Genomic DNA, 26,602 nt, shown 5'->3' with positions numbered 1-26,602 from the left:
TAACCTTTGCTGCATTGATGAAATTTTACATTGCTGGTCGCTGCTGATAACGTTCACAATATCAGTTCTTATGAGGGCGCACAGACTAGCGACGAGAAGTTTGCTTTACAAAGGATGTTGAGCTAGACAGCTGAACATAACTGACAAACAAAGCGATTGGTCAGTGCCATGCATATAATGAATTTTAACTTATGCAAATTTAACATTAGCGCGTGAAAATCACCAGCATCACAAGCGAATTCAGCTGTGAAGACGGCGAGGCGTTGGAACTGTCCTAAATCACTTTTGTCCGTAAGATCAGAACCAACCAGGGCGGCAAGCTATCAGCCAAGTCATGCTATCTTAAGCGATTTCCTCGTTCAGCTTAACCTCCATTCGTCAAACAACCCATTTTTCAAACAGGTAAAAAACTGACATGGCCACGTTTGCATTAAAGCTCCTCTTGTTTATTACATTGGTTATCGTTGCTGCCCGTGGATCAAGTACTTGTCCAGTATCGTGCAACTGTACTACGACAAACTACAAACAAGTCTCGGTCGACTGCCGAGACCATGGTCTTTCCGAGATCCCAAGCGTGCTTCCAGACAACACAACAATCTTGTAAGTGTACTGATTTGTCTTTCTATTATAATCGCCAGTCATGTGCTTCGATCAAAAGTACTTGGACACGTGAATAATGGCTGCTATCCGAGTTTCACTTTTATCATTATGATTTAATTGATGTCAACTTCACATATGAATCATTACGCTGATTTTGATTTACTTTGACTTTTGTCATTTAATATTTCGCTAAATCGATACTAGTTTTGCACAGATAACCAGTATTGCTTGTGATGTTCATGAGCTTTTATTTAAACCGAGACTAGATTTCTAATTTTGAGGCATTTAGGAGCCAAATACATGCAAATTGTCAACAAAATAACTGCTGAATATCAGTTTGTTTCCCGAAAGACATCAGTTCATGTCGGAAAACAGTACGATTAGTGCAAGTCTGCTCCATATTTACATTTCTCATGACATGTTTATTGTTTTCCTCTTCACAAATCAAATCGAAATTAATGGAGAAGCCAGAACTAGGATTCACTTCTGTTATTATGAAAGGTAAATACTCTACCTCAAAACAATATCAAGGTGATAACATTCGGTACAAAGAAAGCGTTGTCATTTTTAGCTCTCTAACCATCTCATAATTATTCAAGTAATTCTACTCCTAGAACATTCTTAACTGTTAACAGCGTAAAGGAGGCTTAAGCACTAGGTTTCGCCTGGGAAATTTTGAAAACAAACATAACACTTTATTTCTGGCACAACGAACACAATATACGAAAGGTGAGTTATACACTTGATGGTTTGAAAATATTTCCAATTGATCAACTATTCTAGAATCTTGACCGCTGTTCATATTGTTAGATGCCCAAGGGACTTTGAAATATTCCTCCAAACAAACCAGATGTAAATTGTTGGAATCTTATCCTATTATTGACAGTTCTCGATAAATCGTTAAATTATAATTCATTTTTTTGTTTACTAAATGAAAGCCCTTGAAGATGGCGCCGGTATTAGCAAATCACTTTGGCTTGTCGTCACAGTCACGAAGCTGTTGGTAAAGGATCGTGTTGTACTAGAGGTGAAAAAAGGCTAATATCACTCTGTTTTGTTAGACAAATGACATGTCACCGTCGAAAGTTCTCAGATTGTCTTGGAACTCTGAATTAAACCTGGTCATGGTTGCAAAGTCATCACCGGGCGAGTCAGTCACACAGTCAGCTTGATTTTCAATTCGCGGACAATTAATGACAAAAACATCAATCCCGCCCTACACGGTTGCAAGATCACGAATTGATCGAAACTTTATCCGTTTGTTCATCATTGTTTGATTTTAGGACTGCCTTGAAGTCATTTTGTTTTCGGCAAATTTATGAGTTGCACATAAATGTTTTGATCTCTTGTACACAAGGAGCATTCGTACCTCTTAATGTATTCATCAGCATGGAAATTACTATTCTATATGCTTCTCAACATGAAGTCGACTCAACAGACAGCAGGGTCTGTGGTGATTTGAAAGGAAGTAGTTAGACCATCATTTGTGATGACGGCAATCGAGCATTTCCAGTATGGAAATATTTCCCAGCAAGTTTTCGATCTAGATGTTAAAGACAACCGTAATTTTACCGCCAAAGATAAAGTTAGGCGAGCGACTATCACGTTGTCCCACGAATTTCTAATATATGGGCGCTAAGATTGACTGCGTTGTGAATCGTCAATACTGTATTGAGTGAACCAAAGTTTTCTCCCGTATAGGTCAACAGACTTAACGAGAATGTTCCAACCTTGTTACCTCGATTTTTTCGATTATCTTGTTCAGTATCTGCACTCGAAACCCGCCGCTATTTGGCTCACTAATCAGCAATAATGACCCCTGATGAAGGCACTAGACAGGAGTGTCGAAACGTTGGGTCTATGAATTGTAACTTCTTCGGTTACATTCATTAAATCTGCAAACCAGAGTAGCATCAAACTATGTCTGATTGTCCACCTGGTTGCCGTGTGAACTTTAATATATTTTATCTTAAGGAAATGTTTCATACCTTAGTCTAATTTAAATCTGCCGGATTTCCTATTTTCTGAATGGTCTTTATCATTGCAGACTGAAAAAATCTTTCATGATTATTTTCTTTTTATTTCACTGTAGAGACCTACGATTTAATCCTGTAAAATGTGACTGCAAATTCTACCATCGCTGGAAAAAACTCAGAACGAAAGGAATAGCCTTACAAGGGAAATGCTCCATTTCACCAGAGCAAGATGGCCCAGACTTTAAGGATCTCACCAATGATTATTTCAAGTGTGGTAAGTATCCTCTGTGTGATGAGAAATTATAATTAATTGAAAACGTTTAAGAGGGCCTGCTCTGTAACAATTTGTCGTGACAATCTTGTAAGCGTATCGCGTGACACTTTATTTCCCAGTTTAATAACTAAGCTAAGGGTTTTGATGACAGTTGGGTTACTTAAGATTTAGGGGTATAATTGAACATAGGACGGTAATGGCTTACTTGTAGTAAGACTAAAGGGAGTAAGTTTCTAAAGAAACTGTGGTGCTGCGTCGGTGGGAGAGTATAGCAGGTAATTAAGGGTTAACAACTGGGTTGAAAATGTAAATTGGCCACCGTAAAGGGTAAAAAAGCTGACGTTTCGAGCGTTAACCCTTCGTCAGAGTGATTGGAGGAATTGTGGGTTATGTGTTGGTTTATATGCAGAGAGTGGCGCTACGCTATTGGTGGGAATATGGTGATGAGAAAAAAGGAATAAATTAGTTGAATGAAAAGCGCTCGTTGATACCGTGGGGATTAAGAGTGCCGATTTGGAAGATAAATTTTTGTTCTAGTGTTTTGCGGCTTTCCGAACTGCCAAGATGTAAGGAAAAGCCGGAAACTGCCATATGTTGTTTTGAATGATTAGGGAGATTAGGGTGTGTCTAGCGACTGGTTTGGATGCGCCCTTGTCATTTCTTTCCACGTCGCGAAGGTGTTCTCGGAATCGGTCACCTGGTCGTATTCCTGTTTCGTCAACGTATAACCTATTGCAATAAGTGCAAGTTATGCAGTAAATGACAGTGACAGAAGTACACGTAAAGTGATCAGTGATCTTAATGTATCTCTTGGGTTGGGATATTTTCTCTACGTTATGAATGAAAGGACAAGTTTTGCATCGTGAGCGAGTGCATTTGAAAGTTCCAGATTGGTCATTGGTTTGAAATGAACTTCTGACCAAAAAGTTGCCTATGTTTTTGTCACGTTTGAATGAAATAAGTGGGGGTTGCCAAAAGATAGTACTAGTCTCTGAATCGTTTTAGAGTAATTTAAAGTTTTTAAGAATGATAGATTTAACCGCGTGGTTGTGAGGGTGAAATGTAAGAGTGAATGGAATGCGGTCAGTGTTCCCCTTCTCAGCCGTTTGTAGTGCTGACTGTCGATCAATTTGTTGGGCACGGTTGTGACCCGCTTGAACGACAGAAACAGGATAGCCGCGTTTATCGAAAAACTGGCACATTGTGGTGACGACTCTGATTTTTCCGAAAAACCAGAGGCAATGTGCCAGTTTTTCGATAAACGTGGCTATCCTGTTTCTGGATAAATCACGAACAAGTAATGTCAATCTTGGATTTACGTAGTTTAGGTGTGTGTTTCCGTTGTAATAGCAGATAAATAGAATCACTATCTTGTAACAGAGGACTTGAGATCGTTTGAATGTAGAAAGTTCGGATATTGTATGGATCGTAAATAAACGCAAGAAATTGGAAAGATACAGTCCTATTGATTGTCGAACCAGCGCTCCGCAGAGATTTTACTTAACGCAGTGGAGAATTCTGCAACACAATTGGAGACCTGTACTTGGTGGTTGAGTAGCAAATAAAGATCAGCGAGAAAACAGTTTCCAATGCTCATTGATCTAGTTGCATTTTGGTTAAAATTAGATCGAGAAGTAGAAAAGGGGACAAAGTTCAACTGGTGATCATTCTACAATATCATATTGATGGTAGTGCTCTCTTGAAAATATTGTATTGTCTGATTTCATATAGGAGGCTCATCTGTGTCCAGTTCAGTCACAGCCATTGTAACTCAACCCCAGTCAGTTATACAAAATGTCATTGTGACCTCGTCACCCCAGCCCGTCGCTGGTTCAATAACGCCATCGAAAACAATGTTTGCAGTACAATCATCTTCCAGCCAAGATGTATGGAACGTTGATCGTTTGGAATTCTCTCCGACAAGTTCCATTTTCAAGCCCTCCGCGGTCACCACCACACCTGGAAATCTTGGGAAAAGTTCTGCCTCCATCATCCAGACTGGCAAACTACAACCAGCACGTGCTGAATCGGATGCGACTTCGTCACCAACTCGTTCCGTCTCCAGTAACTGGGTCACTGTTACTACTCAACCCACAACACACGGTAAGGTCCAACTTTGAGAACTTTCAGTGAATATTTTCCCATTCACCGACAAAGTACTACGCGCATGTGTAAGCACGTCGTTAGCCTTCCATTGTTAGTATTGAAATGTTTCGTAACTACGGACGAGAGATTTTGCAAATTGTTTGAACTCTCTCTATATATTCTTAGGACCTCCAATTATTATCAAATTTGAGGGCCAGCCAAAGGTGACTCTCGGCCAGACAGTTGAAGTCAAATGTATCGCCACAGGCAACCCACCTCCAAAAGTTCAAATGAAGTTCAATGACCAGCTTGCTCAGGACGTAAATGGAGTGAAAGTGACATCAAGTGAGTCAGAAAGAACAATCCAATTCAAAGCGGAGATAAACTCAACAGTTCACTGTGAGGCAACGAACGAGGTTGGACGAGATAAACGCAAAATGAAGATTGCCGTAGATCGTAAGTAATAGCGTTCATTGTTAAAACAACAAAACTAATCATAGCTCTTAAATTTTCGTCCCTGGCGAAGTGACACTGCGCATTATCTGTTACAAGTTATCCCTACTCTCGCGTTATGGATCGATAATTTAAATACGAATCATGATGCAGCTCGTTGTTGAACAGTCTTAGTCCTGAGAACTTTGAACTGGCGTCAAGACTCCAAACGCATCTTTGAAAAAGCGCTGAGCAACCAAAATCTGAGGAACAACAAAAGTTTTTTATTTTCAAGCATTAGTGATGCAACAATTTACGAAAATCTTTTAAGAGTATGCGTAATATGAATTAAGTTATTCTCGCCTCTTCCAGCTACTCAAACTCTGATGCAATTTTTAACGAATAATTCTCACCAGAAACTGGAGCAAATTATATCCTGTTCAGAGTGGAGTTAACGAGTCAAGAATTTCACAACAACATAAACAACAAGGATTCGAAGGAATTCCAAGATCTGGCCCGGAGAATTAAGTCAGAAGTAAGTCTTAGACAAGATCAAGATCAAGATTCGCCTTGACGAAGGGCTAACGCTCGAAACGTCAGTTACAAGTAACCTAGTTACGGTGGCTAATTTACATAATCTACTCAGTTGATAAAACCAAATTACCTTGTTTAACAAGATCAGTTATCATGTTCTGTCTGTTAACTTACTGATTTTTTCATAATTAATGATATCATGATTCGTTTATTTATGAAGGGAGATAATATATGTGTTAATTCGGGCATTTTGCATCGAAGGTGCAGTTTGCGATGAACGATGTTCCAGGTTTCCTTGGCGCTAACCTAATGAGGCTTTGGTAAGTGGCATTCATTTCGTCACACATGCTGCAGTAAGCGGCGGTACGGTGGAAACTCGATTTAACGAAGTTTAATGGGACTGGAGCAATTGGTTTGTTATATGAGGGTTCGTTTTATCGAAAACCTCGATTTAACGAATTTACGGAAAACAACTAAAAAGGTCTTTATATCGAGGTATGATTTATAATGCTTGTTTTTTTTATTTATTTTTTTGTGGTGTGACGTTGCACAACTTAGCCTTTTGGAATTGGAACGATTAATGTAAATAACATTTGTGCTTTAATGTCTAAATGAAGAATTTAAAAAAACAAACTAAATTAAACGCCTGTATTTATAAGCCATAGTTAGTGGCTATTACAAGGGCCAATGACCATATAGTCTTGGCTGGACTTACGACCGAACCGGAACAGGCGAGGTTGTGAAAAATTTTGAAAATTTTTTAAGCAAGGTGAGAAAAATATTTAGGGGCCACGGTTTAATTTAGTGTTAACTTGCAAAACTCCCTGAAGAAGTCGACGACAGTTAGACGAAACGCGTCGGAGAATAGAGAAGTTCTACAGCTACTGGTAATTCAGTGTTAACAACTGAGTTGAAAACGTAAATTGGCCACCCTAAAGGGTAAAAAAGCTGACGTTTCGAGCGTTAGCCCTCCCTCAGAGCGACGGTGGCCAATTTACGTTTTCAACTCAGTTGTTAACACTAAATTACCTGCTTTACTCTCCCACCGATGCAGCACCACAGTTTATTTAGAAACTTACCCCCTTTATTCTACAGCTACTGTTCGCAGAGTGCTACTCACTCGTTTAGTTTTTTAAAAATTTTTTTTAAAAAATTGTCACGTGTTGACATTTGTTCTTTATATCGGGGTTTGTTTGTTATATCGAGGATTTCGTAATATCGAGGTTCGTTATTTCGAGGTTCCGTTTTGTCCCATATATTTTAGTGTAACTTTGCCCGGGCTAAAGAGTATCGTTCATTGTACCGAGGACTTCGCTATATAGAGGTTCGTGAAATCGAGTTTCTGCTGAAACTGTTTTCACCATGAACAGACCAAAATGGATTGGAATTCCTCCCTAAACTTACAATTTATATCGCTGCCCGTTTACTTCACTGCCGTTAAAGCCGAAGTCTACTTTGATATGAAATCTGACAATCGTTTCACAGGCCAGGATCAGGAAAAGCAGATATTTTGATAAAAACATTCCAAGACACAGATGGCTCTGTAGAGAAAGCGCTGAAGGAAGAAGTCAAAGATGCAAAACTTGGGAACGTAGCCGTGGACCGCTACTTATACTCAATTGAGCAGAGTAAAGGTATGACGCGAAAAATATCATAAGGTGGAGAAAAAGCGAAGTAGCTCATAACTTTTAGTTTAGATCTTTGGGCCATATTTCGTTTAATATCATAACATGACAATTTGTGATAAATTGTTCTTTGCACAGTTCACTCAATCAAGTGAACAAGGACAAGAATGACAAAAAGATGTCGGTCCAAATATTTGTATTGTAACATTCGTATCGACTGGCTAAATGCCTCACATCGGCTACTTACGCATAATGATGGGGAAGTTACAAATCCCATGGCGCTTTGCACTAAATTTTTGCACGTGTAGTTTCCTCAGTAATGCTTATAGTAACTTACCGAGGAGTTTCAGTTGTGAAACATACACCAATGAAAAGACCCACCGACTAGGCTTTTCATTTTATCAAATCTTAAATCTAGACTTTCTTTAAGCGTCTTTGGGCACATTGATTAAAAATTTCGTGAACTCCGAAGGACCCGGAAAGCAATTTTTGAGTGAGCATTGATAAAGCCAGCTTCAGTTTGGTCAGTTTGGTATTAAAGACATTGCGAAGTGTTTTCCTTAGTTGCTAGCCACTCTACCCCTGGACAGTCAAATTGAAATGATGAGATAAGAGAAATCCGCACGTTGTAAATATAGGTGGTAGTGATGCATCATGGGTGTATAACTTGTCTTCCATTGCTAGGGATTATTAGATTTCTTATTAGTGCATTTTCAATGTCTCCCTTCTCTATAGCGTGCCCATCTGTCTTTGAGAATGTTACATGGAATGACGTAGTTTACGGAGATGTTGACGTACAGCCCTGTCCCAGGGGAGCCAAAGGTCTGCATCATCATATTGAATCGTTCTTCCTTTAATGAAGTGATAATTGAACGATTACCAGTGTAAATGACTTTCCTATGTTATTGAATGATGATAGTCACACTTTCTTTATTCATATAAAGGCTATAAACAGAAAATGATCTTTGAGGGAAGGAGAGGTGTGTGGCCAAGTTTTTGATCAAACTGTTTGAAGTCTAAAGTTTATTTTTGTTGAAAGGTTTTGCCAAACGGAACTGTTCATCGGAGGGGAACTGGTACTACCCCGACTACACCAACTGTAAAAGTGACGGTTTTGACTATCTTAGAGATCAGGTCAGAATAGAGACTTAAGTTGCTTTTTATTTATTTTTATAGCTATATGAAATGCATTTATGCTACTGAACTATTTTGGAAGCTTATAGGCGAATATAAGCGTTATTTGACTTCTATGATGCCCTTAGTAACGAAAGAGTGTACCATACCAAGACGTCCAGTCCGTTAAGGATGGAACCATCTGTTCAACATCTAAGCGCGCCCTAAAAACAACAACAACTGCTGAATCATAAAGTTTATCAAAAAAAGTGTCATAGCATTTAAATTCCAGAAAATCACCTCAATTCTCGGCCTCGAGCTTATTAGCACAACAGCAGCCAAGAGTTTAAGGGCTTTGGGTTACGGTTAAGGCTAACCTACGTTCATGGGGATATAAAGTACGCGTACAGTTTGGAGGGCACGCGTACTAAATGAGCATGGCAAAAATATGACCAAGAAATATTACGAGAAAAAAGCTTTATTCAGATTTACCAAATATGGTTTTTTCGAAGCAAAAATCTCAGATTTTCTTGCGTATATGTGAGTAGCGTTTAAGATTTATAATGCTTGATTCGTTGTTCACTCAACTTCACAGCAAGAAAATTGCGAAGAGTTGAGTTAAAAATTCTGAAAGTTGTCACATTTTAAACAAAATCTTCTATTGCACAATACTTCAAGGACATATCAACATTTACCGGGCGAAAGATTGGTCCGAAATAGGCTAAGTTTCACTCTTGCATGCAAATTCAGTTCTCATTTCCCATCCATTATTCGGATCGTGTTTGGGAATCGTACTACTGCTCACTCGATAGCTCTTTCAGCTGCTTTTAAGGCTTCCCAAATCCCTTTTAAAATCGAGTATCCTTTCGTTACCTACTGCAAAAAAATATACATTTGGAAACAGGAAGACGACATGGTGACCTATTCCGAGAACGCCTTCGCGACGTAGAAAGAAATGACGACGGATTCAAACCAGTCGCAAGACACTTAAATCTCCCTAGTTATTCTAAGCAGCACATGGCAGTTTGCGGTCTTTCCCTACATCAAGGCCGTTAGGAAAGCCGAGAACTTTAGAATTAAAATGTATCTTTCAAATCGGCACTCGTAATTCCAACGATATCAACGAACGCTTTTCATTCAACTAATTTACTCTTGTTTTCGTCACCATGTTCCCACTAATAGCGCAGCTCCATTTTCTGCATATAAACACACACACAAACAACAATTCCTCCATTCTCTCCGACGAAGGGCTAACGCTCAAACCTTCAATTTTAAAACTCTATTCGGTAGCAAATTTACGTTGTTAAGCCAGTTGATAATCCTAAATTATCTTGTTTTATTCTCCCACCCACGCGGCTCCACAGTTTCTTTAGATCCCTACCCATTTTTTCATTTATCCTTCCGTAGATTTAATTTATATATAGAGCTCTTAAAAGTCCATCTCAAACGGTATGGAACGGAAAAAAACACATTAAAAATCTCAAAACGCGTGGCCTAACTGGTCGGGAAGTTACAGTCGATAGCGGACGAAAATTTTCAATTCTCATGTTTGCTGACGTCATTGGCGTACACAATAGTATTTCGGTCAAACCTGTATTCAGCAGCTCTATATTTAGCGGTCACCCTGTATTAAGTTGTCACTTGTCAAAGTCCCGAATTTGTTTTCCCCTTAATCACAGTAATTTTCACCTCTATTGAGCGGTCACCTATATTAAGCGGTCGCGGCACCCTTAACTAAGTCCCAACGGCCATTTTTCATTTTCCTCCACCTGTATTGTGAAGTGGGACTACTCTAATGAAAAAAAGGGAGGTTAGTTTCTAAAGAAACTGCGGTGCTGCGTGGTTGCGCTGCGTGGTTGCGCAAATGAAACTAAGAATAGTCCTCCATTTCTTAATCCATTTTTCTCTCCCAAAATAAAAGTAAGAAGTATTTTCCAACGAGAATCTGTACACTAAGAGTTCAATTATGGCATAAAGTAGCCTTGTTCACTGTTTCCTTGTGATACTATGGACTATCTATGGACCTTTAGAGCGATCCAGTGGCGAATCTAGGGGAGGGGTCCAGGGGGCCAGGGCCCCCCTTTTTCGGGGAAAAAAAAAGGAATTGCAGCAGGAAGAAAAGCCAGCAGGGCAAGCGAAAAAAAAAAACCGGGCCCCCCCTTGGCTCAAGGTCGACCTGTATTAGGCAGTTACGCCACCATTTCCCGTGGGTGACTGCTAGATACAAGTTCGGCTGTTTGAAGCGCGTTCGCGCTTTTGAATTTGGGGACCCGAATTTGCTTGCTTTGTTACAATAGATATTGGTAGTTTCCGTCAACACAGGTGTGACTTGTTGTAACGAGTGTAATGGTTCAATTTGGCTTTACTCTTGAATACACGAATCATACGGAAACGTTCTTTTGTTCAATTTCGTCTTGTAATCAGCACGAACTCTTACGGGTAATTGTTCTTCTCACAGATTAAAGAGTTCTCGGCTAATACTTCTAACAGAGACGACACAGAGAAGAGTATCCTAAAAAGTTTGCAACAACTTTTTACGCTCTTAAAACCACACGAAGATTTCGCAGTGCTGGCGGGAGACGCTGATACAAGCGCGGAAATGTTAGAAATAATTGTAAACTATCTAGCAAAAGAAAACAAAGATGTTGCTCACAGTAAAGATGAAATTAAGGTAACCAGGAAGATTGTATACTTAATTGCTTTCTTATATACTTAACTATCGTGTTGGTGTCTAGCTGTCTGCCGGGTACACTGCTCGCTGATTGTTCTTCAACTGATGCTCAGATTCCTGCTATACATACCGCTGACCTTGGACCTCAGTGTTGTCTCTTCCCGTTGCTTAGGAAAATCGCCGGTATTTCTAAAGATATACTCTGCATGACTTTCATGTCTCAGTCTCAAAGTAACTCTTGAGTCACTTCTGGATTAAGTCAGTACGTGTATTGGTTGGGTTTATTCCTAGATCTTTCCTCCTTTATCTTCGCAGGTGGATCTTCGGATTCTTTTGCGTTGCAAGGAAACGAACGTTAATGACATTATATGAATAATCGTTTTATCTCTTTTTTTATTTTCTATTTTTTGGCAGCATGTCATTGACGTGGCAAACCATATTCTTCACTGGCATAACGAGCAGGAATTAATAATGGCTCAAAAGGTATTTTTTTTTTGTCAACCCTAAGCATACAATAATAATAAACCAGTGAGAAGAAAAGCACAATTTTCTTTTTAGTGATGATGAAGCTGGTTCATTTTATTTGCAGTATTTGCAGACCGCATCAAAATTCATCAGAGTTCTTGAGAAATATGGCCTTCAGGCTGCAAAGGTGGCTTCAGTTGGTGAAGTTAGAAATCTTGCAATATTGATAACTGAGCATGTTGGTAAGCTATCCCGAGGACACTGACTATATAAACAAGAATACTATAAGAACCCAGATGTAGAACCAGTCAAACTTAAGGACCTGTTAAGTACGCTAAAAACGTTAAGAAATGCAAAATTATGAAGATCACAAATAGAAACAGCCCTGTGTATCAAGTATCTGTTTGAACAGGACTGTTTTGGAAGAAGTAAAGGAATTTAAGGATGTTGGTTTAACCACAGATTAGTATTTAAAGTGAGATTTTCATATTGATAATGTTGTGGAAAAAGCAAACAGAATGCTTGGTTTGATCAAAAGAACTCGTAAAGGTCTTTATGATGTAAAAACGTTGAAAACTCTCTACTGCTCTCTGGTCCGGTCTAATCTAGAATGCTGCTCCGTGGTTTGTCTCGCTATACCAAGAAAAACATTGAAAAACGTGAAAAAGTACAGAAAAGAGCCACCAAATTCATCATAAAGACGAAGCATGAGTATGAAACCCGATTGAAGAAACTGAACTTATTGTCACTTGACAAAGAATAGTTTAAGCTGATGTTATTTTCCTTTACAAAGCTCTGAATGACATGATCAATGTTGATATTCAACCTTATGTTGACTTCCATTCAGAAGGCGACCGTTACTCCGATAACTTAACTCTGAAAAAGGAATATGCTAGAACCAACGTGCTAAAATATTAATATTGTCTTAGAACTGTAGAGAGATGGAATGAACTACCAACGGACACTCGTTTTGAAACTAAAAGAAAAGGACATTTAGGTCGAAAGCCAGAAATTATCTATTGTTATAGTCTTATTTAAGTGTGGGAACGAGGGGGGTGTTATTGTTATAATTTTACTTACCCTTTTGCTGGTCTGGTTCTATATGGGGTCAAGGACTCCTTTGCAGATCTTCCATATGGCTTGTTTCATTTCACCATTTATCTTTATTCTTTACTTTTGTGTAGTAGCTAAAACACCTGTATAGGACATGCGGGTTTTTGTTTTAAGAGATAACAATTTACTCTGATTTTTACACTGACAGTTATGGGTGCTGGAGTTGCCGATCCTGAACGAATCTCAAAAGACGTTATTTTTCCAAACTACAACTGGCCAGATTTAGGAAAGATCAAACAACAATGGAACATAACAACGTTTGTAGTATTAAGTCAGCAAATGATTAAAAGCATTAAAGTCGGTAAGTTAGCATTAAAAACTTTGCTATGAGTGTCTTTCGCAGCCCTTATTTGGGATGTAACGAATAAATGAAAAAACAAAACTAAACAGAAAATAAGAATACAAGGAGACTACTCTATAATTTCCTTTGTACTATTTTTCAACCTTCTTCGGAACTGCAGTAAGTTCTGAATTTAGCTTTTTTGATCATGATTGAAATGAATTGTATTCTTAGGATTGTGGTCGCTTTAGGTAGTTTTAAAGGTCACTTAAGTGATTTTTCGATGCTGGAAGCGACTTGGTGTTGTTGATGATAACTTTGCACGAACTTATTTTCAAATAATGCATGTTACTAAAGGATTGAAAATTTTCCGATTTGCCAATAGAGGTGACTTTTTCGTCCATTGATATGGTTATTGTTTGACATAAAAAAGCGCAGTCGACTTGGCTTCTTACGTAACACCTTCATAGATACTTTCTATTCGGACGGAAATCAACTGTCTTTACAGCATTGTGTCCTTGGTTATGATAATAGAGGGAACTCGAGCTTGTTTATGAGTCACTTTTAACTTAAATCTCCTTGTTTATCTTGTCTCCCTGAAGGAGATGATGGAATACGAATTGCCGGATTTCTATTCAAAACTCTGAGACGAGTTCTTTCTTTTGAAAGGTGGGTGACAAAGCACCATTACAGATAATAATATACATTTTGTATGTGAAACTAATCCAAACGTTATGTAAGTTGCATGTATGTTGTCCGAATATTTTGCTTTTGAATCAGGGACCTCATGTCATGTCATGTCGATTGTTTTACATTTTACGTTTATTTTGTTAGTGCGTTCAGTGACAAAGGACAAGCGTTTGAAATCAACTCGGTTGTGGTTTCTGCCGCCACTGACCCAAAACCGACGGAAAAACTCACTGAGCCCGTCATTATCGCCTCCACTAACCTGGAAGAAGTTGATGTAAGTTTTTCATGCATATGGCAAAATCCATTTGCTTTGATTCCTATATTTTAAGTGTAAGAACAATGAGAACTGAGTTTACTCACTTGGAATTTAATGCCTTTATTTTTTTACTTTCAGCTTGACGGTGCCGAACCGATTTGTGCATTTTGGGATTTTAAGATGTAAGTATAATAAGATGAATGGTAGATTTGCTGATTATCGCCGCGTCTGACAAATGTAGTGCAACGTGACTATTCTTCTCTGTGGAGAGGAACTAAGAAGTTTCTTTTCAATTTCTCTGAATGAAAAGATAGTTGATAAATCAAAATAAACACCCATTTAACGTTTACAAGAATGCCTCCCAGTAGAGACTGTACCATCCTATCGGCTGACCTTATCCGGGTGAGTCAACTTAAATCTAGGCTGTTCAAGTTATAGTTTACTCCTTTTGTTTGCGCTTGCACAGGAATGCGCCCCACGGAGGTTGGTCTGATGAGGGTTGTAATACTTCTTCATACAATCGTATGCAAACAACTTGCCAGTGTGATCACATGACCAATTTCGCAGTGTTACAGAAAAAACCTCTGGCTGCCTCCTTCCAAAGGGTAAGTGCTAGGTCAATATCACGGTAACATGTATGGTGCAAGCGGACCACAATGAAACCTCCCAGACACGAATGTTTCATTTGACTTGAGTTTGCTTATGTATTCGACCCTAACCTTACAGCCTGCAATTTTTTTTATTAAAAAGACAACAGCTAGCAATTTTCTATTCCATGTTTAAGTTGCACAAATGATGTTGGCACCGAGTTAATTCTCAGCGCCTATAATACTTACTTTATCCGAGGGGGAGCATCCGCCGAAAAACTCTTTTGAACGTATTCATCACATATTTTACAAAATTATTTCTTCTTCTTTTCGCAGGGATTTCCTAACCCAATTGGTGATTTCATCCATTGTATTTACATCGCTTGTTGGATTATAATTGCGTTTGCGGCGATAACGTTTTTGATCCTCCTGGTTTTAAGCCCGTGAGTAAACTATATGTTAATCATAATTTGCAATCACTTGCCAAATCAAATTAAATTTTTCAGTGATGAAGTTCGTGGTGATTTCTGTTTCAGCTGGCTGAAGCCTGACCGTACGTGGGCAATGCATATGTGTGTCTGTGCATCTGTGATTGTAACCTTCGTGTTACTCATGCTTGGCCTGGCATCCTATAATAATGTGGTAAGATCAACGTGTTACTCAGTTAAAGATGTTACGAGCATTAAGTTCCATACATAGCTCTTACTATGTGATAGAGCAGTCTGATTGTCCGTATGGTATGGAAAGCATAACACAGTGATACCCGGGCCAGGGTTTTTGTTATGTCCACCAATTGTCTCCCAGCGGTGAAGGTGAACCTAGTGTGTTGTTCACCCTTCCACTGGAGAGACGCAGTGATGAAATAGGTAATTCTGGATCTCGAGTTCCCCAGGGCTGTACTGTGGTTTACTGTCATTCTCGCTATGTCAGACGGCAGTTGCGTATTAAGGAATAATGACAAGATTTGTTATTCTCTGGGGAGACTACGTTTTCCTTATCATAAGCCGGCTGATTAATACCACTGAAAATATCTTCAATTTAAAATACACATTTTTAAAAGTTCTTCGCCAAGAGCGAATTAACTATTGTTGAGCCTGAGGCAAATAGTTGTTTTAGTATCATTGCTCAGGTGCTTTCAAATTCTGTTGTAAATTCTTTAAACAAAGTAAGCATTGCGCATATTTTATTACAATTGCGCTGATTACCTGTATCAAGATGAGCTAGCAGTTTTAGCAGGTTTATTGAATTTAATCAAGAATAGTTTTATATCTTTCTTTTAAAAAGTGTTCTGTCAATCTTTTAGCAGCTTTTCTGCTCATTGCAATTGAATTTTTTCTTTATCGCATTTATTACTTCAAGAAAATGAACGACAATTTTTAAAAACATGTTTCGACAGTTCTTCTGTCATCTTCAGTTCTGAATGATACAAAATACAAAGTTGAATTTAGAGCGTGTAACAAAATGCTAATTGGACAAAACAAACAACAGTAATAGAACAATGTATGCATTTACAAGGAAGTTTTAATAAAATTGATTAAGTGAAGGTTTCTTCCATTGAATATAGATAGCTTCTTTGATTTTAAGTTGTGGAAGCGTGATCAAAGAAGCTAGCCACATTCAATGGGAGAAACCTTCACTTAGTCATCATCATGTTACTATTGTTTGTTTTGTCCAATCAGCATTTTGTTACACACTTTAAATTCAACTTCGCACTTTGTGTTATTCAGAACTGAAGATGACAGAAGAACTGTCGAAACATGTTTTTAAAAAGTTTCGTTCGTTTTCTTAAATTCGTTACATATCTGCTTCTCTCCAGACATTTATAACTTCCCCTGAAACGTTGACAAAACGCGAGGCAGCCATTTTGACATTTAGTACTCCTGCTACAATTACTTCGCGCGAGGTGATTATGGCGAAACATGAAGCAATCCTCGACGAATCAGAGAGCGCGTCTGTTTGATCACCTGAGCAATTATACTAAGATTGCTTAACGAGTTTACCAGCTAATTTCTTACAAAATGTTTGCATGATTTCGCTATTTTTAGGGGCTGTGTAACCTCTTCTCCTTCTTGGTTCATTATTTTTACCTGTGCACATTTTCTTGGATTCTTGCTGAAAGCGTTTACATGAGAACTTGGGATACTAACTACGGACCAAAGAAGAAATACTGGATTGGATACTTCCTTCTCGGCTGGGGTGAGTATATAACAAGTTTGTAATTTGCAGATATTTTATCAAATTGTTTCTTTAGCGTTAAACACTATTCTTTTTCTTATGTGTTCAATTAAGGTCTGCCTGGTATTCCGATGCTTATCACGTGGTTTATAAATAAGATGGCCGGTTTTGATAGCTTCCTTTCGTGAGTATAGCCTTTTACGCTTGTATCATAAGGACGTTTTCGTTATCTCATGTGAAACAGTATTTAATGCTCTTTCAATGAATCTTTTCTCACTCCATGCATTTAATTCATCTCAAAGAGTAAACTGTCACGAGTTCTTTAGAGTCAGTAAGAAATGCTTATACTATACTGAAGAGTCACTAAAAGTCCTTCGTTGCTTCTCAAAAAAATTGATTCTGCAGTTGGTGTAGGTACAAACGTGGTACTCTTTGTTTACAAATGTACGTAGTGCTCCACTCGGCGACAGTATTAATCCAATTAAGTTAAGGTAATTCAGGCTGTAGGACGTTTAAGCAAATCCTTTTCTTTTAAATTTTTTTTGCTAATTGAACAGTACTAATATTACTTACAACACTCGCAGTACAAGTTACAGAAACTTACACTACTCACAATACTTACTCTACATACTACAGTACTACTCATACTTCTTACGATTACATACAATACTAACATTACCTAGAAAAACTCATAATTTACAACACTTACTCTAACAATGCACTAACAATGCTTACTCTACTTACAATTACTTACAATACTTACAATTAAATACAATGCAGACATTATTTACAAAACTCGCGTTACAGAAACTTGCTCGACTAATAATGCTTACACTGCTAACAATACTAACACTAATAATTACATGGAATACTGGCATTACGATCGTCATTTTACTAACTTTTTTTTAACAATATTTTTAGTACTACATTATATGCCATACAAAAATTAGTAATATGGGGTTTTTTTTAATAGATACGTACATAAAAGATAAATAATTTGATAAACAAAAAGATGAATAAATAAATATGTAAATAGATGATGAAATAAGTATAGAGTATGTTTATGCACCAGCAGTAATCAGCACTAACTGCACAGAGGCAGAGTACTGAACCAAAACTGATGAAAGAAGCATGTGTCAGGGGAGAAGGGGCAGCGCTACAAAGAGAGAGAAAATAAAGAATTCGAAATGAAATTATCTAGTTGTGTTTGGAAATGGAATGAGCAAATATTATCTCATGCTTTAATAGTAAGAGGAATGTCTACGCACAGTTTGTACAGAGGCTTATATAGGCTGATGTCTACATTTTTGAAAATAATCATTGAGGTTTATGTAAATTGCTTATAATTCACAGTAAAAATAACATTTCTTATGAACAGTTGTAATAACCCGTGGAACTCATGATTTATTGTATTAAGAACTTGCGCCAATTAGTATTCAACTACTGTTTCTGCAGGTGCTGGTTGTCAATATATCCCAACCCCAACCCTTTGGTGTGGGTATTCTTTGCACCAGCGTTAGTGTTCTTCCTGGTAAGATATATTTATCGTGTCTTTTTTATTTAGGGTTGTGACTGAATTTATCATACCAGACACAATTTAAAATTTTGGTTGGTTATGTACCTTATTGGGGCCGATCAAATCATATTTTTATGGAATTAAGGTTGCTACGTATGCAGTGAATTTACTGTTTGCGCAAAAGTATCATCAGACTTGTGAACCGATTGAGGTTGAGCAATTTTGAGGTGATGGAGAAAAAACGCTTTGACACTCGAAGATGTCTATCGTATCTTCAGGTGAGCTGTTGCATTTTGGTAAGAGTGTGGAGAGCTGTGACTGGATCACCGAGACAGAGGCTAAAAGCAGATTATCCAAAAACACGATTCAGGTAAATATAACATTAAGATTGTGATATCATTAATTAAGCACATTGTATCTAAAAATTGAGTAACATGACACTCCATTAGTCATTACCGGTTTATTGAGTCTGATCTTCTTTTTCCTGCGCAGTGGTGAGGGCCCTCGCTTCCCTCCATTCAGGTCCGGGTTCGATTCCGGTGCCTGTCGTCACATACGGGTTGACTTTGTTGTTGGTTCTTGTCGTTGCTCCGAAGGTTTTTCTCTGGGTCCTGCGGTTTCCCCCCTCCGCAAAAACCAACGTTCCAAAATCCAATTTGACCACGAAACAGAGAACAGGAAGAGTCACCTCGTGGATTGTCCCCTAATTAATCATAATTATTATTATTATTATTATTATTATTATTATTAAATTATAGTCACTATGAGTTTCTCCCACTGTTTCGACCCCAACTCGTAACCCTGGGTCCCAGTTGAATCCGTGTTCGTGGCTTCCACAGAATATCTTGATCCCAATTTTTTCGAGTTTGCGTTTCTTGCTGTTCTGGCATTTGTTTTTAGAGTAAGTGTTTTTTTTTCACTTATTCAGAGTCCATGTACGTTATTGTATCATCCTGATGATTATGTTTCTAATGACCTGGTTGGTTGGCATTCTTCTGATCCAGTTTTACTGGAAGGCGTTGCTGTGTATTCTGTTTATCATTTGCTGTATCATTACGGTATGGTTTTCTTTTAAATTTTCTTTTTTTTCAAATTTACTACTACCAAATAAACATCTTTGTGAAAGAATTCAGGTCGATTAAAAGGGATTTGATGAAGACATTGTGATCCTCTACAAACTGGCCACTCTCTTCATTCTTGGAAACATTGTTTCGTTCAGTTTAATTTGGTTGATCTCAGATTTCGAGCGTCTTTTCAGTGGTATCCAAACCAAGAAAATTTTGATATTCTTTTATCCAAACTGCACGGCATATGTCATGAAAATGTGGTTAAAACAACGTGAAAGCGTGACTTTTGAGCCGCTGGGTGGGGTGGCGACATAAATTATCCTTGAAAATTAACAAATCTTTATATGAGTGACATCGCTCACTGGTTGATTAAAGAATTATTTCAGCCTATTGCATAAAACCAGAGTTTTCTTTGATCTTGAACTCATCAACGGGCTAATGCTCAAAATTTATATATTGATAATTATTCTCAAGCAATGTTTTTTGCATTCCAGGGTTTGATGATACTGTTGTTTTATGTGGTCATGGACCGTCAGGTATGGAAAGGAAACGACTGTTTTACATTTTCTTGTTTGTGCAGGTTTTTTGACCGAGGCCCTCCTTTTAAAATGAACCGACTCTTATTAGCGTGGCTTGGCAATAATGGGATTGTGTCTAACCAAAGAATCGAACTGGAATATATTGTTTTAAGTCGAAAACTACAAAAATCAGGATACTTAAAGAAATACACAAAAGCCAAAAGACAGAGTTTGTGTAGCTCAGTTGCTACAAATTCAATATCGTAGAGAAAATTTTTAGATTCCTATTTTGTGTTCAGGTCCGCGATGCCTTTAGGCAGTGCTGTTGTTACTGCAAACGAGGTCGACAAGGGAGCTACTGGGTTCAAGGAGATGACGTTTGGATCCAAAAGCAACAAGAGCAGCGCGAGGTAAGTGAAACTGATTAAAAAGTGTTAATCAATGCTGTTTTTTGCGTCACACACTGCTAATTGAGTTTTGAAAGGTTAGTGGCCAAGACTTAACATAAGATTAACAAGCAGATCACTTTTATTGCTGTTGTCAACAGCTGAACCATTTATTACTCTTTATCAATTGCAAAAGTACACCGCACTCTGCGAAATATCTTTAGCTGCACTTGAACCTTCTTGTATGTCTTGATTGTCAACATCTAATAAAGCTCCGCTTGCTTGTTCGTTTAGCATCGACAGCCAGATACAGAATGTTTAGTTGTTGACGCAGGAGAAGAACCAGACCATGAAAATGAAGAAAAGAAACAAGAGCACGAAGAACCTCTCTTGAGACCGGAAGTCGGGCCTGTATTGAAGGAAAGGCCGTTGTTAGAGTCTTCCGAGGATAGCTTTGATCCTTTGTATGAGAGCGTTAAGCGGCCTATTAGGGTTGACGTTCGGCCAGTCCAACCCAAAGAGCAGGTAGAAACAGAGCCTATTTATGCTAAGGTAAAGTGTCACGAGAAATATTTTCAACGTCTACATATATTTGTCAGTAGATAATATGTACAGTTATCACGCTAACTTTAATAAGTATTTTACTTATCGTGTTCTTCTTTAAGTGAAATATGATATGGTGTACTTTATGAGATCCAAGTGTTGTTTTTTCAATAGGTCGATTTAAGTAAGAAGCAAAAACCTCTCAGGCATCCTGAATCAGATAGTGACGATGACGATTTAACTCCAGAAGAAAGGGAAGCACGAGGAATTCGAGGATTGACACGGGAGCAAGTAATCCGCATGGCGAAAAAATCAGACGCCTCAAAAAGAGTCCTTAGGACTTACGAAAGTCCGACAGGAAGCACCGAGGTCCTGGACCCAAATCGGCCAGTGTACTTATTAAATCAGCAGGAACTTGATGAAGAACTCAAACACTTTCGATTATTCTTCGCACAAAACACGCCAGCTTCAACAAGTACACATAAAACGGAAGAAACCGAGATCAGCAGCAGTTTTGTTAGGAAGGAGACATCCACCACAGTGTCAAACACCCAATTTTCGTCCTTCTCGTCGGTTAAAGAAGAAAGAAGTTACTTTCAACGAGGATATGACAAAGACGAGGGCCCTAAAAGTTCAACGACCAAAACAGTCATGAGCCAAGAAGGTTCTTCAGTAAAAACCGGTGTGAACGTCAAAAAAACATCTGCATCGAAAAAGGGGGATACGGCAGCACTGATTTTACAGGAAACAGCGATTGATTCTTCTTTAGAAGAACTTGACCGAAGGAATGATAATGAGAACAATAAAACTGACCCGTCAAGCAAACCTACAGCTGTGGTAAGATGTGGTCATTTTTGACGTCTTCTCCTGGAGTAGTTTCCAGAACAAAATGAACTATAACATTTGCATGAAATGAAACAGTTTTCCTAACCTACATTTCATGAAATCAATTGATTACTTCGATCAAATTATAATCTCTTGCTTCAATTTAGTTTTTACGGGACTCTTTCAATTAATTTGAACGAACTAAGATCGAATTAATCTTTTTTCACATGATTCTGAATAAATTAAACTAAGGCTGCATAAGTATTAGTAACTGTAGCATCCCTATTTCTTCACAAGAAAAAAAAAGACACGTAGGAACACGTCAAAAAGTGGTAAATAGTTTAAAATAGTAAAGACATGCCAAAATTTCTAAACTAACAACGCTACCTTGTATTCAAGAATTAGACGATTTACAAAAGAGTCATTTAAACCGTCTGTGTTAACTGTAGGGCAATGACAAGATTTCTATTTAAAGTTGTATTTCTTGTCCTTTTTCTTGGTGTTTAAATTTCGAAGAGAACGTTGATTTCACTTTATTCAATATTTTCCTTTCCCATTATCTAGATGTTCATGCAAATAAGTATTTACGCTCATTACTTCTCTATAGTAGAAAGTAGCTCTGAATTGTTACAAGCTCAACTTTTGAATCACCTTACACTGAAAGACTGCATGAGGTGATATGAAGAAATAAACTGAATATTATTTTTTAACTTCTTTTACTTTTCAGTAGAGTGGCAATGATACTGACGACCTACGTTCAAGTTTGTTGAGTTACTTTACTTCACAACATCAGCAGGATGTTACAACGGGGGACAACTGGCGTGAATTATATGAGGCACTTAAAGAGTGAATTTGTAGCATCGCACCATTTTAGAAGCACTCAGTAAAATTAGATATCAAACAAGCTAAAAATGTGAAAGGTTAAATAGTTCATGTATGATGAGAATGTTATTTCGCTGTTAAAATTCACAGTTGGTGTGCTTTAATCACAGGAAAATTTGTAACAACAACATAACATGCCCAATTACCTTTTTCTTGCGCTTCAAGTGCTATCTTTTTATGACAAACTTTTGTATTTTCATATTTTTCATACCATTGATCCATTTTAAACCATTAGCTCAGTAATCCGAGCTTAAAGAATGCTCTCACCGCATGCAGTACAAATATTCTTTATCAAAAGTAAAAGTTAATAATAAGCCCATCTCAACATCAACAAATGAATACAACATAAAAATAACAATTACCACAACAAGCAAATATGCTTAGTTTTAGGTTAACATGGCTTATTAGGTGTTTCAGTTTATGAATTTTGAATTTGTACTTGTTAGTACTGTTACAGTTTTTCCTGTTCCTTTTAGGTTCATCAGTATTATTGCTTATCCATTAACATGGCTGCAATTTATGGTTCACTGTTTGTAAATTTACTGATCTTAGTTCATGACATACACTCAAGGTGTCATTTTAAGAATTCAGATAGCTAGGAATACAGTCACTATGTGTTATGAGTTAAGTGTTTCATTTTGTTTTTAATATCTTAACCTGTTTTATCATATAAATCAGGTTCTAATCTATGGTAACCTTGTCTACAAATCCCTGGATAAGTTTGCTTGAAATCAATAAATTTCACAGTTTAGTCAATTTCTGAAAAGTCTATACTTAGGGCTCACAGACAGGAGCATGTAGAGAATGTTTTGAGCAGAGAGCTGCTTCATCAGGGAAGTTTTTCAAAGAATATCCATGTGGTAGAAAACATGGAGAATGTTTTGTTCATATAATCATTTCTAAGCTCTTTATCAGGATGATGTGCACAAGTTTTGTAAACATTTACCCTCGGACTTTGAATATTCTCAGATGCCGATTTAGTCATTCGTAAAAATAGTTTGTGTGTAGTTAGGAGGAAATAAGTCTATTAAAAGACTCATGGACATGGACAGTTTTGTGTCTTATTTGAAAGTGGGAAATAGGAAATTTGACATAAGACCAGGGTGATGAGGGAATAAAAGACAACTTGTTCTGAAGCCAATGCTAAATAACATATCAACAAAATCAATCTCTTTCACACAGCAATGAACCCTGGCCACACAATAGGCATTTTTTTAAATTCTTTAGACTCCATGATAAGTCATTTTCTGTCATTCTCAAATGCCATCACTTGGTTGGGATTTGAAATTCAACCAAAATTCAACCAAAAGAAGCCATACTGACAGTGAATAATGGGAGTTTGTTATGAAATAGGTTGTTGTTCATCGTGGTAGTTGGATGATATTATAAGTTTGTTCTGTCGTCTTACGACAAGGTCACATGATGTAGAATGCAATGTTTCGACTGCTTATTGCAAGTCTTCTTCAGGTGATGGGGTCGACTGGTTGTGGCACAGCATTATGTATCTTGGTGGTCTGTTGTGATTGGTGCATTTCGATCTGGCTATTGTTTAATGGGCATTTGTTCCTAAAAAACGCAGGTGAGCTGTGCTCGAGGAAAAATTGCACCAGTTTGTTCCATGAAATTATCCTATAAAGAATATAAGCAAAAAAGAGAGTTACAGAAGATTTAACAGTCAAGAATGCAAGAAAATATGAACCTCCAACCACCTTGATGTGAGTTATCTCAAGAGACAACTGTGGTACAGTTTGTTTGACCATTATCCTTGCTAATTGAATAAGGCAGAGCATTGAAATGATGAAGGTGCATTCTAATTGTGCAATTATGAGATAACAAAAATTAAGTCAGGAGACAGACAGTATGGGTGGATTATGACTGAGAAGGAAACAATTGTTTTTAGCAGTTTAGGAATTGCACTTTGTAATAAAATATCAATCAACTTACCTTGATTAAGTGGAGTGAACCTTTGCCACATCCACACACTCCACAAAAATCTTCAACCAAAATAATGCTTTTTCAAGTGCTGACCATCTTAATGTTTTGTTTGCATGGTAGATCCAGAGAAGACAGATTTCAGTTTCAAAACAACTAGTTTATTTCATACAGCCAAAATCATGCACACAGTTACACATAGGATCCAGCTTATTAGCCTCCCAAAGGGATGTGCCCCATGTCAATCAAGTCATGCCTGGAATTACAGGTAATCAGCTCCTGTCATAATGCTGATTTCAAATAAGTGGCTCAATTTCAAGGCTGAGCAAAGGTTTGTATCAAAATGTTCAACATACAGCTTCCCCATAGCTATCTAAATCATGATGCATGAATGTGTTTAACTTAAGGATGCCTTGTCCTGAAAAAAGAAATCAAAGTGCAAGGCCCTTTCAACTGCAGTTTGAAAAGGCTGTTTTTGTTGTTGTTGTTGTTTTTTTTTTTAAACCACACCTCAAAAGTGAGGTTACCAGATCATAGCTAGATAAACTCACTCTGAGAAATCAGTAGCAATTTGCAAAATTCAAAGAGGCACAAGAGGAAAAATAAAGAAGCAAAAATAAAAGCAATACAAAGTCTCACCTAACAAGAAAATCATCTCAGGTTGATACCTGTTTTTAAAATGACTGATAATTTGTTCTCTTATCAATGAGCATGTCTTTTGCCATTTCATCATCTGATGATCTAAAGGCCCAAAGTTATTTATCCTCTCTTGGATCATCATATATCCAGTTGTGTCCACATTAATAATTAGTCCACTAATTAATAGCACCACTGCAGATTAAAGAGGTTTTCAGGCCACCTAGGTCTAAAAGGCACTTAAAACTGAAAATGATCACTCGTCTGATATTCTCCACCTAGGCTATTGGCAATCCTCAGCAATCCTTGGATATCCCAAAGCATAAGATTTTGTCTCTGTCCTGTTTTCCACAGTGTTTTTCTAATTTTCTGTTTTACCTTGGAGGAGCACCAGTTTTTGAGGTCAAACATGGATTTCACCGCTTTATCTTCACTTACAACTATTTTTTTAATGGGCTGTTTGATCAATGAAATTCATTTAACTAAATTTCCATTTGATCAATGTCACCTAACCAGTGTACAAACCAGATGGAAACTTTCCGTAAAGGGAGTTACTACATCACGGGCGACGAGCGGGGATAGAAAAAACGACCCAAACACGAGTGGTCAGCAGTGAAACAACTTTCATACTTCATATATAGACATATCATTTGTAGTATGAGGAAACAATCGTGTTGTAAAGCCGAAGTGTAAACAGTTTACTTCGCTAAATAAAATGTTAAGCAATTCAAGTGTTGATTGTACATATATCTTTTACTGCTTTAATAAACAATGAAGGCATCAGTGGCATCCGAAAGGTACCAAGAAGAATTAAATGTACGTTTTGTAGTTGCAGAAAACAATCGTGTTGTAAAGCCGAAATGTTACCAAGTTACACTTCGCTACTTAAAAAGTTAAGCAATTTTCCTCAAGCTTTAACTGGAAAAATACTTTTAATGCTCTATTAACCAACGGAGGCATCGGGAAAGGCATAGGTGACACCGGGAAAGGGATCAAGAAGAATGATATTCACGTTATGTAACTTGTTGTGTGACGAAAAAAACGTATCTTGACTTGTTCAAAGCATTAATCACAGTTGGCTTCCTTTTCACTTGAATTTTGTATCCATAGCCTAAGATGAGAAATTTACAATCAAGACCACTCGTTTAGGAGACCTTTTCTCAAAAGATCCACACGTGCAAATAATGCTGTTTTCCGTTCGAAATGTTTTTCTTCCTATTCAATTGAACAACTGACTTAGCTTTTAAGCCGAGAAAAAAATCACAAAGTTTGAATTCTGGGATGTTGTCCACTGTTGGCTCCATCAAGTTACGATTCTGCACCATTGACGCTCGTGAAAATCTATCTTAATTGACTACCAAGGACTGTATTTCTTATCTTGCAAATTAAGGTCTGTACATGACATTAAGTTCATCATCTGG

The 26,602-nt window shown here is 37.6% G+C and overlaps 1 protein-coding gene and 1 pseudogene across 3 annotated transcripts; both read left to right on the top strand.

Moving 5' to 3' along the window:
* Positions 1-23,662, top strand: LOC131785345 (uncharacterized). 3 transcript variants are annotated; one of them, XM_059102228.2, is made up of 29 exons: positions 1-600; positions 2,693-2,850; positions 4,582-4,953; positions 5,122-5,391; positions 5,784-5,902; positions 6,163-6,221; positions 7,387-7,535; positions 8,262-8,348; positions 8,566-8,660; positions 11,098-11,310; positions 11,725-11,793; positions 11,900-12,017; positions 13,037-13,189; positions 13,771-13,837; positions 14,003-14,132; positions 14,253-14,296; positions 14,581-14,719; positions 15,038-15,144; positions 15,238-15,343; positions 16,747-16,897; positions 16,991-17,060; positions 18,332-18,407; positions 18,671-18,762; positions 19,321-19,450; positions 19,954-19,995; positions 20,277-20,387; positions 20,658-20,888; positions 21,081-21,743; positions 22,462-23,662. In XM_059102228.2, exons 1-29 carry the CDS (start codon positions 416-418, stop codon positions 22,579-22,581), a joined length of 4,326 nt encoding a protein of 1,441 aa, XP_058958211.2. In that variant the 5' UTR covers positions 1-415; the 3' UTR covers positions 22,582-23,662. The 3 variants fall into 3 exon arrangements, with proteins under 3 accessions (XP_058958211.2, XP_058958210.2, XP_058958212.2); XM_059102227.2 differs by having other exon boundaries at positions 20,658-20,915; XM_059102229.2 differs by having other exon boundaries at positions 2-600; positions 20,658-20,915; positions 22,459-23,662.
* Positions 12,094-12,693, top strand: LOC136280095 (uncharacterized; annotated as a pseudogene).
* Positions 23,663-26,602: the final 2,940 nt, after the last annotated feature.

This window comes from Pocillopora verrucosa, chromosome 4, assembly GCF_036669915.1.
Source record: "Pocillopora verrucosa isolate sample1 chromosome 4, ASM3666991v2, whole genome shotgun sequence".
Classification (NCBI taxonomy): Eukaryota; Metazoa; Cnidaria; class Anthozoa; order Scleractinia; family Pocilloporidae; genus Pocillopora; species Pocillopora verrucosa.
Note: the sequence above shows the minus strand (reverse complement) of the source record. Positions and strands in the feature narration are given on the sequence as shown.

Excerpts from the sequence above, each read along its gene's own strand:
- LOC131785345 (XM_059102227.2), top strand. The coding sequence starts at position 416 with ATGGCCACGTTTGCATTAAAGCTCCTCTTGTTTATTACATTGGTTATC. Across the intron at positions 14,133-14,252 it reads CTAACCTGGAAGAAGTTGAT|CTTGACGGTGCCGAACCGAT; the intron begins GTAAGTTTTTCA and ends TTTTACTTTCAG. Across the intron at positions 15,145-15,237 it reads ATCCTCCTGGTTTTAAGCCC|CTGGCTGAAGCCTGACCGTA; the intron begins GTGAGTAAACTA and ends TTTCTGTTTCAG.